Source organism: Vigna angularis, chromosome 3 (genome assembly GCF_016808095.1).
Source record: "Vigna angularis cultivar LongXiaoDou No.4 chromosome 3, ASM1680809v1, whole genome shotgun sequence".
NCBI classification, from domain to species: domain Eukaryota; kingdom Viridiplantae; phylum Streptophyta; class Magnoliopsida; order Fabales; family Fabaceae; genus Vigna; species Vigna angularis.
In genome coordinates, this window is record NC_068972.1 from 17680584 (window position 1) to 17695978 (window position 15395).

The 15395-nt window shown below is 27.8% G+C and overlaps 1 protein-coding gene across 2 annotated transcripts; it reads left to right on the forward strand.

Annotated features, from left to right (window-relative positions):
• Positions 1-3009: 3009 nt before the first annotated feature.
• On the forward strand, positions 3010-8396 carry LOC108324247 (OVARIAN TUMOR DOMAIN-containing deubiquitinating enzyme 10). 2 transcript variants are annotated; one of them, XM_052875277.1, is made up of 12 exons: positions 3010-3352; positions 4900-5018; positions 5125-5309; positions 5408-5565; positions 5660-5733; positions 5996-6050; positions 6190-6264; positions 6383-6456; positions 6564-6612; positions 7278-7362; positions 7755-7811; positions 7984-8396. In XM_052875277.1, the coding sequence occupies exons 3-12, from the start codon at positions 5291-5293 to the stop codon at positions 8076-8078; spliced, it is 741 nt and encodes a 246-aa protein (XP_052731237.1). In that variant the 5' UTR covers positions 3010-3352; positions 4900-5018; positions 5125-5290; the 3' UTR covers positions 8079-8396. The 2 variants fall into 2 exon arrangements, with proteins under 2 accessions (XP_052731237.1, XP_017412623.1); XM_017557134.2 differs by having other exon boundaries at positions 3014-3352; positions 4900-5309.
• Positions 8397-15395: the final 6999 nt, after the last annotated feature.

Below are 15395 nucleotides of genomic sequence, written 5' to 3' on the forward strand. Positions count from 1 at the left end.
TTATTCTGTATAGAAACTTTATAAACTCTAAGTCACTCTTAATTGTTTTATACATTTTTTATCTTTATAATTATTTACTTTTAAATAATTGTGTTAATTTTATATATATAATTTGTTTTGTTTTATCAATTTTGTAATTTCTTAATTTTATCAATTGGAAGCTTTGGGAAATTACAATTTATGTAATTAATACATAATTAATATATTGAAATTTACTACTACTATATTATAAAAGAAATTATGTTCATTTAATTACAATTCATTAATACATAATTAATATATTGGAATTTACAAATATTATATTATAAAAGAAATTATGTTCATTTAATTACACTTCATTATGTGTTATTTTATTTGTGAGAAGTTTAAAAATTAATAAATTGTTATTGTTTGGACTAGTAACAAAATTGTTATAGAAGCATCCATCTTATCCTTTTACTCGTGCCTAATTTTCTTATTTCAAACATTTACAAGTATAATTATTTTATTATATTGTTTTTACAATTAATTTATTGATTATTACTATTTTAGTTTGGCTTTTACACATGTTGTTATGACTTATTGGACTTTAAAACATTTTTTTAGTCAGATGACAATGATTGAATTTCAGCAACATCGTCTAGGTTAAAATATGTAGCTAGAAATTTTACGGAATATAATGTAAAAGAAGGAAACAAATTAATAGAAAAAAAATTAAAATTTATAATATAAGATGTTATAAAATTCTAATTAAATATTTATGTGCAAATAATATAAATTTAATATATATATATATATATATATGGATAATAATGGCTCGATATAGATAATGTCTACTCAATATTCTTATTTGTAAAAAAATTTCATGTGTCTGTCTACTACTCACACAAAATATTTTAGAATTTGTAAATATCTACGGATACCTAAAAATATTTAGAAAAAATTTATTTTTATAAATTTTTAAAATAAAATTATAAAAATATATAAAATATAATATAAATTAATTTAAATATAAATTAAAATTTAACTTTATTTAAATTTAACTTGATAAAATATAAATTAATTTTAATTTTTATTAAATTTAATTTAATAAAATATAAATTAAATTTTTACTTTTATTTTTTGTAGATAAAAAATATATGTGGATACGGATAAATATAATACTTCTATCCAATTTATTTATAAATGGATATTAAAATATCACTATCGACGTATATCTATCACTTGGATGAAGACTTGTGATTTTAATGTTATAAGATGCATATTATATGAGTTCACGTTAATACCACCTTAAATTGTAAACATTGACAACTTCATTTTTTTGTTTGTCTTTACCAAAAAAAGAGAAATAAAGTAAGTAGATTGTAATAAATTAGATTTCATTTACCATAAATGATTGACACACTTTTTAAGTCTCTATCTTTCTGAATTAAGAGTGAGAATGAATCAGGAGTTTATGATTTATTTATTATTTATATTATTTTTTATACTAATTTTTTTAATTGAATTCTTTATTCTTCTATTTGAATGTTAATTTAATATTTGATAATATTATTATTTTATAATAATTAATCTCTTACTAAAAATAAAATTAAAAAAAATAAGAAAAAAAGTAATAAAATTGTTTTAAAATATACTTTGATTCATTTAATATTGTAAAATATTATGTGATGTTTTGGTTTATGGGTCAATATTGAGTTTACTCGAACGAATTGCCTTCCATTTTCAAACTTAGGTCATAATTTGATTCTTAAATCTTCTTAGACTGTTTGGTTCACTCAGGTATCATTTGCAAAAAACACTTTGACATTCAAATCAATGTTTGTTTGAATAGTTTAACAATAAATTTGTAGTAAAAAAAGTATTTTAGTAACTGTATGTCAAACTTGTATTTATAAACTTTCGTAATGAGTTTCTAACAATGCATATGTTAGTTATTCTTAATGACTTATTTTGTTTGTGGTCTAACCAATCGGTTGCTTCAGTGTTAAATGATTGACCTCTCAATTTATTGCTCACCGGATAGAATACATGTAAAAATACATTTCAAAATAGAAAAATAAAGATATATAATATTTATGGTATTTGTAAAAGTATGGACTAATTTATATCCTTATAAATCCATAAATCTTTTTAAAATTTTATGATTTCATATTTTATAATTTTTTAAAATTCTAAATTAAAATTTTGTGATCATAAGATTTTTTCAAAATAATTATTACATTTTTATAAAAGCTTCTAATACTATGTGATATTTTTATGAGTTTATTTTTCTAATTGAATACCTGTGACGTGAAGAAGAAGAATTTAATATTATAAACTGTTAGATATCTTAAAAGTCATCCATCAACAATAACTTAATTTAGCGTGGGAAGGAGAACTAAATTGTTAGATTAAGTTTTTTTTTTTCTTTAGGGTACAAAGATACTAAGGGTCCGAGTTTCAGCAGAGTGAAATAAACTGATTTACTGTTTAAAAGAAAAATAAGCAAATAAAGACAAAACATTCATGAAAATTGATACTTTTCTTTTTCTGCTTTAACTTTCTTTTGAACGTGGAAGAGATCTACAAGAAAATTGTAATAAATTTATTTTTAAATAAAGTTAACTTTTCATATAAATAATAATAATGTAATCAAATAATAATAATATAATTATAATAATGATTTTTCTATTTTATCAATTAAAATATTTTTTAATTTATCAAATTTATGAAATGATTCATTAATTTTTATTTAAAAATTTTATATTACTATTTTTTTTCTCAAATTCAAAGTTACTCTCTACTCTATTTAATATTTTTTCAAAGTGAAGTTAAGTGCATACGAATTAAATTGTTTCAAAGAGAAAATACTGATTCAATCAGAGACGTTGGCTTGATACCTTCTTCATTGAGCAACCAATCTGAACCATCAGCTCTCTCTACCCTCTACCCCAGATTCCCAAACCTTAATCAACGGCCACTGATACAAATTAATCCAACCATTCCCACATTACCAAAATTTAATATTGATGGTTAAATCATGAAAAATGCCAACTGAGTACAAATTTGTGATTTAGATTTTGACAAAATTTTGAGGACAAAGAAATACCTTAAAAAATGCCGCCCAGTGCTTCAAAATACGAACACAATGAAGCAGCAGTGGCAGAAGGTGTTCCACCTTTAAAGCCGTGGCTAACTGTATATAAACACGTGAATTGCACTTTTTTTCGTCCAATTTCGTTCTCACAATAAATATTCGACGTTTCATTCTCATCTATTGCCTATTGCCTATTGCATAGTTCGTACCACCCTTGTTGTTGTTGTTGGTTGTCTCTGCGCTTTTGTTTTCAAGTTTGAGGATTGCCTGAATTGAGTTGGTGCTGAATCCGAGGTGGGGTGATTCTTACTTTGATGTTTTGTTTCGTTAATTGGTTGCGCTGTTTAATTTCTTTCTTTCTTTCTTTCTTGTGTCGGAGTAGTTGATTCTGTTCCAAATTGGAAACTTTTCCTTTCCAGTGTTTCTGGATTTCTTTTGGATTGGTGTAAGCTACCTCGAGGGTTGTGATTGGATTATTCTTTTGTTGTTGGGAATTGAAAAGGTTTATATTTTGTTGGATGCTATGGATTTCAATTATAATTTGACTCATGCTAAAGTTGTTGTTGAGGGGATAGAGTAGTCAGAAACATGTAATCAGAAGTTTTGTGCGGGTTATCCTTTTTTATATTGCATTTATTGGGACTAGAGTGAGTTGATCAGGATCTAGTTAATAGCAGGATCAGTGTGGTTGTGATTTGTTTTTTAAATGTTGAAGCAAGTCTTAGAAGATCATAGAGGCTAACAATTGTTTGATCTCAAGAACAAAATGGGTTGGGCACATAAGCTTCACTTTTGAGGTTCTTTTGAGGCACAGTTCCAAACACAGACAAGAGTAGATGCTTGCTTATTCCTGCTTTTGGTTTTACTCTCTTACTTCTTAGAGGGAGTCTCGAGCAATTATAGGATTGCTGCTATATGAGTTTTGGAAGACCATGAAGATTCCTTACATCCTTGAGCTATGAGATTAATCTCTGCTTAGGTGTCAACTTTGACTTCACCAAGAGGTGGTTCTAGAGGGTTTTGAGTCACTGCACTGCATGTAAAATCTATTGCCTCTTGTCCCGGTGATCATAGGATGTAGTTGTGTATACAGCCTCTCTACTCAATGGGACCAAGGTTGAATACATTTGATATTTTCAATTCGTTCCCAAATCTTCGATGCTAGAGCCTTGCGCGAGAAATCATCCTTTTTTGTTTTATCAGGGCCAAGAAGGTGTATTATTGTTTAGGTTAGCTAAAGTTTTTATAACTCCCGTATTTGAAACTGAATGGTAATCTCTAGCTCATGCTAAAGCAATTAGTTGTGTTTGTGACTGCATTATACTCAACTTGTCAAACTTTAATGTGCAGGAAGTTACGAACATATTGTACTTAACTGGTTTTAGTGGAATTTTGTTTTTTCATAAAATCTAACGACAATGATTTGTCCGTGTAATCAATCCTACTTAGTGGAAGAGGATTGATTGTTGTTGTTGCTATTGTGAAAACACTGAAGCATAAGTCTTCTAATATCACATATCAACCATAGGGCACATGATAATGCATACGGTATAAATTTACTTCTCAAATTTGTTGTGAGCAATTCTGATAGTTTTATATTAATTATACCAGACGGACAGGTAGCACTTTTTGTTTTATTAACTGTTCTAATTACTCCATTTATTTTTTAGGATCTAATTCTCATATTTGCATCAATGACTCTAATTAGATCTTTAATGATAATTGGACAAGCGGTACTTAGTCTGTTTGTATTCAATGATATGATTTGTTCTTGATTTAGAATATCATTGTCATAATTGCTGGTAAAAGTCAATCTGTTAATGTACAGCTTATTTTGGCAGTTTTATTGTTCCTGGTGTGGAATAATTTGAACGTTGTCTGGCAGAAGACTTTCAGATTTGTTGTCAAGTTTCATACTAGAAGATGGGACTGTATGAGCATTCAGATGTTATGCAGTGGGGTATTAATCTTTTTGACTCTGACCCTGCATATAGTCCTGGATACTATTGTGACATAATTCAACCTAATACTGGTGATGTCTATAATAATGGGCACTACTTCCATAGCCACTATGCTACTCAACGTAACCAAATAGAGAATGACGAGATCATTGCACGAGCTCTTCAAGAACAATTTTCACGACTAGATATTGATGATTGTTCAAGATATTCACAGACAAATGAAGAACAGTTCCATGCTTCTGAGCCAGCATATGATTGGCGTAACACATCAATGATGTATTGTTCTGGAGGTATCATTTAAGGGTCAAAGCATGAATGTGCATATTTTTGGCTTGGAAATATCATTGTGCATGGATTTGGTTAATTCAATAATTTTTTTCATATTCAGGTCATGATTATACCTACGATGGAATTGGGGACATAAAACCTTCTAGTTCATTATGTTGTAGGCCTTGTGAAGCAGAGGAAAGCTCAATGGAACTAACTGACAATTATCCACTTGACGATGAAATAGGGAGGAAATTGAGTCAGATGGTTCCAATTCCTGTATGTTTAGCCTCTTCTGATTCTCTTTTGATCTGTTCTACGATCTGTAGTTTGGACTTTGGTGCCTAAAGTTTTCTTTGACCCTCTTTTGTAGCATGTTCCAAAAATTAATGGAGAAATTCCTTCAATTGATGAAGCAACTTCAGATCATCAAAGGCTTCTGGATAGGTATTAGTTATAGGCATTATTCCTCCTTCGTGAAAAGCTAAAAGGGTTGTTATGGTGTATATTTTATTGTCCGCCAATTTAATAATTGCCGGTATAGTGAAATTATAGTAACAGATGTGTTTCATTGAGTGATTTCTGGTCTTTTTACCCATTTGTGATTTTTAAGGTTTATGCTGATTGAAAGAATAATTTATTTCATCTACTTTTTTCTTCTATTGGACTTGTAGACATGCCAAATTAAGCCGCTTATATTTTCAAACAGATTGCAGTTATATGACTTTGTGGAGCATATGGTGCAAGGTGATGGTAATTGTCAGGTTTGTTGGTTTTAATATTTATTTCTTCCAATTCTTTTGTTTATCAGCATGTGCGTAGCAGCATTCATCAGTTTTTTATCATTTGTTCCATATTTGCAATATGGTACCAAATCACAATTTCATTTGTATCCCTCTGCAGTTCCGTGCATTATCTGATCAGTTGTTTAACACACCTGATCACCACAACAATGTGAGACAAGAAGTTGTGAACCAGGTTTTTACTCTACTCTAGTGGATTATGCTTTATTATGGTTGCCCAAATCTTAATACCTGGTTTGATATTTCTGCACAATATTCTTGGATTCTAATTGTTGAATGCTGTTTTTAACCAGCTAAGGTCTCATCCAGAGATTTATGAGGGATATGTTCCCATGGAATATGGCGAATATTTGGAGAAAATGTCCAAGTAATAACTGCTCTCTCATCTCTTTCTATCTATCTATCTATGTTTATGGTTAACTTGTTTTGAGCTAACTAATAGCTCCTTTTACTTTCTCTATCAAATGAAATTAGGAGTGGTGAATGGGGGGATCATGTCACTCTGCAAGCAGCCGCAGATTCGGTACAAGTTTTTCTACTTACTATTCTTCTTATGTTGAACTTTGTTTAAATATGTTCCATTCTCTTCCATTTGCTGTTACATTTTTTTTGCCAAACTTATAGAGAAATAACGAATTAGTAGTGAGAGATTTTGACAACATGTGGTTTGCAAGTTTCATATTTGTCTGCTTGCGCCGAGCTTAACAACTATTTTGTTCCAGTGGGTACTAATTTTTCTAAAAATATTGTATATATTAGTTTGGCTGTTGACAACCTAACTGTTGTGCCTACTTAACAAAAATGGACCAATTATTGTCTTATTGATGTTGGAATATGTTCAATTATGGCAGTTAGGAAGTGTTTGGCATAACTTCTTTTATGTCTCTTTTCCTAGAAAGGAGAACACAGACCAAACAAAATTTTTGAAATTTTTCTTTTTTTAACAAGGCTATCCCTCCATTTCAAAATTTCCAGGCACAGGTTGCATGGTTTAAGTCTGTTAGCTCTCTATCCCCATTGAATTATTCCTGGATTTTTTTGCCTTCAGATGATGCCATCATTTTTAGCCTTATAGCATATTGATGCTTTAGCAATTCCTACCTTTCAGATAAAACAAGATGATGCCATTTTTAGTTATAGCAATAATAAATGATATCTGAAATTGTTTTCCTTGTTTTTTCTCTCCAGTATGGTGTTAGAATATTTGTGGTGACTTCATTCAAGGACACCTGTTGCATAGAGATTCTTCCTAATTTTGAGAATCCAAGAGGAGGTAAGATTTTCTTCCTTCTCTTCCAAAATTTCCTTTTCCTTTTTAGGTCTTATTTTCTCATTAAACTTTGTTTATTTCCTTGATTAACTGTTCACATCACTTTGTTCTTGAAATCTTTATGAACCTTGGCCATATTTTGACATTCTTTTATTATCTTTGGTGCCCTCACAAAATTCTAATAAACAAAACTGTCATCAATATCTATCTGTTATCTAGAAACCTAATTATAGAATTTTTTTATCAATATTTTGTGTTATACTCCTAAATCAATGAATCTATAAACCATTGATGACTTTGATATTTATTGGGTATTGAGCACTTTTCAACCATTTTTCAATTGTCCATCAATCATATATTATAAACTTACATTGTATGTTTCTATTCTATTGCAGTGATTTTTCTTAGTTTTTGGGCTGAGGTGCATTACAACTCCATCAATCCTCAAGGAGGTAATTCTATAATTTTTTTCATATTCAACTTGAATTATTTTTAGACAAGCTCACCAATAGTTTGAATAATGTGGTTGGTATTTTTATATATTTGACAAATCCTGTGGCTACCAATTAGATTTGCTGGCATTTACATATTTATTTACTTGTTATCATTTACCTATTGATCCAGATGCTTTCAAGAAAAGCAATCCTATTGACCCAGACATACCTTCAAGTGAATCAAAAAAGAAGAAAAGATGGTGGAACTTTGGGACCAAACATTAATAATGTGGCTGGCATAGAACCTCATTATGCAACCAAAAATCTGGTGCCTCTGCATTTTGCACTATATATATCAAAATTTATCCAAGATTCAGCAAAACAGCCAATAAGGATGCCTTCAACTCAGCAGGGATACCAAACTTTTGGGGGCTTAATTTATGTTCCCAATTTTTTGTTTTTTGTTTTCTTTTTTCTTTTTTGTATGAATAGTGTGATTTTCCTTTGCCAATTATAAATCTGAATGTGCTTAGGCAGCTACATCCCAATGACGTTTCATACATAAAGGGTTATAGTATATACCAATTTATCTGGTTAGTTTCATCTTGATTTACCAGGTTATGAAAATACAGTGTTTAGAGTTTTTTGGGTTGAAATAAGAGTAGTTTTGTTTGAACTGAATATGAACATAACAATTAGTTTATATTAATTTAAAATTTATAAATTTGTAATATTTGATATAGATCCTTGTTTTAAAGGTTTTTTTTTAAGTTCGTATAATTTTCACCTTGTTCAGAATTTATCCTTGTAAAAACAAGCTTACATTTTAGCTTTGGTCCATACTTTGGAGACTAATTTTAGTTGTTTCAAAATTATAGAAACTCTGTTGAATTTTATGTATATAAGAGATGAAGCTTGTTTGTTAGAAGCTGAAAAATAATGTAGTGATTATTTTTTACAAGTAAAAAAGTACCTTATTTGGTTTGAAAGAAGTGGCTTAACTTTATAAAAAATATTAAAAATAGCTTCTTAGTCATTAATTTAAAACTGTTTCCAATTTTTATTATTTTAAAAACTGAAATAAACGCATATTTTTTTTAACTGGTTACTTTTTAATATAGGTATTTTTATATATAAAAATATAATAGGCTCATAGTTTTGAGGAATTAATGGGTTACAAACAAATTAGTGTATACTTAATTTATATTTATCAGTTGTACTAATTGATATTGAAAGACTTCACGTAAAAATATAGCACTTGAAAGTTCAGGTAAATGAAATTGTCTGGGCAATAGAATATAATAATTTCTTTTTTAAAAGTGTAAAATATACAGTTCAATTATTTTGTTGTTTCATCGGTAAGAGTTTGAATGTTAAACTTGATCGCATGCATCCATTATAGTTTGTTTAGATGGAAGAAAGAAATGAAAATATAGTGGGAGAGTGAGAAACTATATAAAAGATAAAATACTTTTTGGTATTTTAAAATATTAAAATTTAATTTTAGCCTTTTTAAATAAATCTTATACACATTCAGAATTATCTGTTGTTCTATAAATATAATAGTAAGTTTTACTTAAAATCTTGAGAGAATTTTCGTCCATCCATATTTTCTATTCATAAATTTCGGATTATTTACAAAACTATATTTATAATATATATACACATATATTTATATATAATATACACAGAGACAAAGACACACACACACACACAGATGCAGACAGAGACACACAAACACACACACACACAGAGACATAGACAGAGACACACAGACGCAGACAGAGACACACAAACACATAGAGACACAGACAAAGACATACAAACGCAGACAGAGACACACAAACGCAGACAGAGACACACACACACACAGAGACAGAGACACACATACACAGACAGAGACACACACACACATGTCAAGACAATATTGTATCACATGACAATATCAATGTCACGAGTTAGTGTCAGTGTTACATGTCAAGTCAATGTTAGTGTCTTGTGTTAGTGCCACGTGTTAGTGTTACTGTCACGTGACAATGTCTTATATTCAATCAAGTCCTAAATTTTCATTAATTTTGTTTAAATTAATTCCAATTTTTTTGTTAATTTTGTTCAATTCAATTCTAATTTTGTTCCTTTCTAAATTGAGACCAAATTTAATTTTTATTAAAATTCACATTTTACTAAATATTTCTTTCATTATTTTAAACCCACTCAAATTAATGAAATTTTTTTGTTAATTTTGTTCAACTCAGTCCTAATTTTGTCCATTTCTAAATTGAGATCAAATTTATTTTTTATTAAATATTTCTTTTATTATTTTAAACCCACTCTAACTATATTAGAATATAATTATTACATTTATATTTGGTTTTTTTTGTATATGTAAAAAATAGGTATTCACACACTAATACTGATTTGACACGTGACACTAACACTCACTTGACATATGTCACTGATATTGTCATGTCGTACAATATTAACTTAACATGTGAATAACTTTTTTTAAATTAAGAAAAAAAATTAAAATTAAAAAAAATAGAGAAAATCACGAACTGACATACCGTTTATCTTTAAAAAACAATTTAGATAGTATTATAAAAAAAAGTTATATCAAACACAATTTATAAAAATAATGATCACATTAAACATCTAAAAAAATGAGTTCCACATTGAATAAAATAGAGAGACCAAAATAGTATTTAAGTTAAAAATTTAGTCTATATTGAAATTTAAATTATATTAAAGATTAATATCTTATATTAATGTACTTGAAGATTTTTTTCCATGTTAAAATATCAACCTATACAAAACAAAAAAAAATCAATTTCCTAATCACTTCACAATTAAATCAATTGAATGCAAATAATGAGCAATTAATATTATTTTCATGAAACTTTAACTTTAACATTATGTCATTACAACCGTTAACTCAACTTTTAAAAACTTAACATCATTGCTTAATTCATGTTGTAAGTGAGATTAATTGTTGCATATCCCAATGCTGAGTTGCTACATTTTCTCTTCTTTTTTTTCCTTTTTTTCTTCTTCTTCTCTTATTTCTTTCTCTTCAATTTGTACCTTTCCCTCTTTGAATTTTCTTTTCTAATTTATATTTGTTTCTAAGCTCTTTTATATTTGTAAAACAAAAACAAGTAAACTAAATATATAAAAATTTAAGTTGTAAGGAACAAACTAAAATTACTTAAAAGATTGAAACTAATTTGAACATCCAATTAAAAAAAACTAAGTTAAAAGTAAATGAAGTTGTAATAGATGAATCAAGATTATTTATATAGTTGGAAATAATTTGAACATTCAATATAAAACTCAAACAAAAATAAATTCAAATCTCTAAAGAAATATATAACATGTAAAATTAATATTTTTAATTAACTTATTACCCTTGAAATGAATGAAAGCTAAATAAACTCGTGTGCATCATTTGTACTTTCAATTTCTCAAATTTAAAACTCAAATTTAAAGGAACCATCAAAACATAAATGCTTATTTCAATTAATTTCTTAGAAACCTTTCTTTGTTTATCCATTGAACAAGAATCTTGAATAAATTACTCTCATTAATTTATTGCATTGAAGAAAATTGTAATTGTGTTTTATGAGAGTTCAAACAAGTATCTAAAACTCTTTATACATTAAGAATCTTGAACATGTAACATTAGCTGAACTCCTATGAATCCTCAAGATACACGAAATAGAAATTTAATAAGACGTTCAACAAACACAACTCATAAAATAGTATTCCTTTGTAAACTATATTTAATTAGTAGATGATAACTGATTAATAATGAAACTTTGAGAAAAGTCACGTCTAAAAAAACCGGGGACAAAAATCTAGGATCAAATCTTTATTTTCCAATAACAATGTTAAGAAAACTTCAAGAGAAGACAAGATTTAGAATTACTAGAAATAAACCTTATAATTAAGTTATGCACATGTTAATTATGTCTCGTGTAGTAGCATCCTAAAAAAGAATCATCTTGACTACTAATATTAAAGGGTCCAATATATGATAAAAAATTGTGACAATACTCTAATATTTATTACCAAAAAACAAGGTAATTTATACAAGGTTGAATTAGAGTAATTCTCGTAACAAAATGTTTCGTGTCTCATGGTCTTAAAAAAAGACCATTGGGTCGAACATAAAAAGTGTACACATGTAAACATGAGATTAATTTTGAAGTAGCAAAAAGACACCTAGTAAGAGAATTTTTAGTAATTTCATTATAGGGTTTAAAATATTGGTGTTTGTGTGTGTTTCTTGTGAGTTTTATACAATTTCAAAATATAGTGAATTTTTCTAATAAGTTACTACTATATATTAAATGTGAATTGAAACTTGTGTGCTCATAGAAAGTTAAAGAACATTGTCATTGACATTTCTTGAAATTGAAATTTATCTCATAAGGTTTATTTGATTTAAATAATAGTATCCATTCATTGGTGAAAATTTTTCAAAATTCAATTCATAACTCAGTCTATAAATCAGATAACCTATACTTTGATTATATTTCGTCTAAGTCTAGAACAAATAAAAGATCTTTTATACGTAGATAAACACAAATTATGCTCTGTAAATTGTGTTTATAACTATAAATGTTATTGGTACTATAAATTATAGTGTCATTTGCTGTCCTTTCAACATTTATGAATAAATATTTTGTTTGCAAAAGGTAAGACATGATCTTGGATCAAGAACTATAAAAAGGACTTTTTAAGTAGAAAATCATGGAGAAAAGTAAGTCTTTTCTCCATGCATGTCAATTAGTTGTGCAAAGTTATAAATAGTTTACCAACGAAAGCAGTATAAGAACATTATGTTATCTTATGAAAATAACTAGTCAATAAAACATAATAAATTTGATTTAATATACTATGATAATATTTTCTATCTTCATCAAATCTCAACTAATACTCTTGAGTATCGCATAAGTACTATCTTTTGAGAGCTTCATATTTAAGCACTAAAAATTAAAAAAAGCAACAATTATAATACTATCGTGAAATTGGTTGAAAGATGTATTATTATCTCTTTGAATAATTTGTTATTAACCTTAGCTTAACCTTAGCTTAACCTTACATTCTTTTATTCAAGGTACTTTTGTTAGTAATATCTTACTTAATTATCTAGGAGAGTGTAAAAATCCAAAGAGGCTATTATTTAAAGAAAACTTTGAAAAATTTCATGGAGTAGCAAGGACATTAGAATTTGGTCAAAAGTGATTGTAAAGAATACTTTCAGAGTATGTTTGGATCTTAGTAAAATGTTTGTATACTTGTTCTTGAAAATTTGTATACTTTATCGATTCAAACACAAACATCAAGTTCTTGGAAACACTCATGTTCTATTGTCATTTCTAACCTAAAATTTTACTTGTATTTTCGAAAATTAGTTAAAATATTCTTTAACTAAAAATCTCTTCAAGCTTTTAACCTCTCTCAAATAAGATAAAAATAATACAAACTAATAATATCATTTGAACAAGATAAATATTAAAGTTCATGTCTAATCAAATATAACTCAGAAAAAATAGTTCATAATATTTCAAGTTTTAAAAACATATTGAAGATTAATTAAACATTACTGACTCTTTAAAAAGTTTGTCTTCTTGAAGAGAAGGAGGTATTTACAAAATCTAATTGTTCTCCTTGAAAATCCTTATATTATTGTTTCATCTATGGTTTGGTGAAGACACACAAGGTCATGATCATGCATTAAATAGCTCTATGTTAATGCATTTCATTAATTAACTTATTTGAAAAGATAAAATAGACCTCTTATATAGTTTTTATATAGTTGTAGGTGGTAGGATTTCTCTCATTTGCACAACGGAATTGAGCTATAATAAAGTAATTTATATTGTCTTTCACTTCCCTGCTTAAAATGTGCTTGACTCCTCTTCTACTTTTTATGTTGAGAGGACAATATAAAACACTTTGAAGAAAATTATTATATAAACTATAAATACCCAAACTCATTCTCAAGTAATACTTCTTCTCCATACATACAATACTTTCTTTTATTGAGTCCACATATGGATATATCCTTTGAATGCAAACAATACAACATTTAATGAGATTAATTAGACTACACTTCCTTTAATATCTTAAAATGTGTTTATTATATGTTATCAATCAAAATAAGAGTCTTCACATTATTTTTGTCTAAGAATTCATATAAAATTGTAAATTAAAAATATTACTACCAAGAAAAATACAGATGTCCATGTCAATTTTCTTTTGCAATTTTTTCTTACAAAATACTTATAAATTTTGTTATGAATACAAATTTGGTGCTACCAATATTTTTAAACAAATTTTTTTGTAAAAAGTACTTACGAATTTTATAATTTTATAGGACATAATCATGTAAAAAAATTATCTGCCAATTAAAAGTTTTAAAAAGCAACAAAAAAAAGTCTTTTCTCACAAAATTTTATAACAAATTTGTAAAAAAAATTTCATAAAATATAAAAAATTATAGTAATCATATATACCGAAACACATATAATAAAAATCACGCACACGCACATGTCATGCATCTCATTCTTTCCTCTCTTTTTTATTTTCATACATATCTCTTTCAACCGATTTTCCATTCCCTTGTCTTTTTATTTCGTCTTCAATCTCTATTTCCAGTCCCTCCACGCTAATTCTTGAGAAACGCATGTTTATATTATTACATAATATTTTACAAAAAGTATTCTTAAACTCGGTTGAATAACTTATCATTCCATAATAAGTGTCACGTATTCTGTATACATATGTTATCAGCACATGTGTTGTCACTTCAAAGTAGAGTTTCACACCAATAATAAATGTTATCACGTCAGCAATTGACTACCGAAACTCGTGATAAGAAAAAGGCAGAAAATCAGTACCATATTGAGAAATGAAGACAAAATACATAAGAAACTTGCAAGAAACCAATAAATCAAAGAAAAAATACGATTAAATCTAAATAATTATCACAAAAATTGCAGTATGTCATTTCATTACCCTCACTCCCCAATTAAAATTTTCAGCAAATCCCACACATCTTTCATGTATACATTTTCCCACCAGTTTCATCTAGATCTTTCCTCTTTCTTTGTCATTTATTCTACAACAGATAAATAAGACTTTTGAATCACAGGTGTTATTAACCATCCCCAATACAAACACCAAACATATGCAATTCCAGGGAAAGAAAGAACATAGATCAATCATATTCTCTCTTCCATTTGATTACCGTGATATGACGAATAAGGATCGGAGATATTTCAGGTCCTTGGCAGGAGGAAAAGTTGACAGAGGATCAAAATTCCCCGTTTTTCTTTTCATACACCAGACCCTTTGTAGTAATAAATATCTTCCTATTCTGGCCTAAACATTTGCATAACGTAATCACATAAGCACGACAAAATTGAGACCATTCAATCACATTTGGCATACGCTTTAAACTTTTTGGCAAAATGAAAATCTTGCTCGTCTTCTTTCTATTACCGATCATCGTCGAATTCAACTTAAGATATGAATGTTGGTCCAAATCGTAATCAATTTTTTGTACATGTTAAAACCAAGCAAGGTTCAAATATA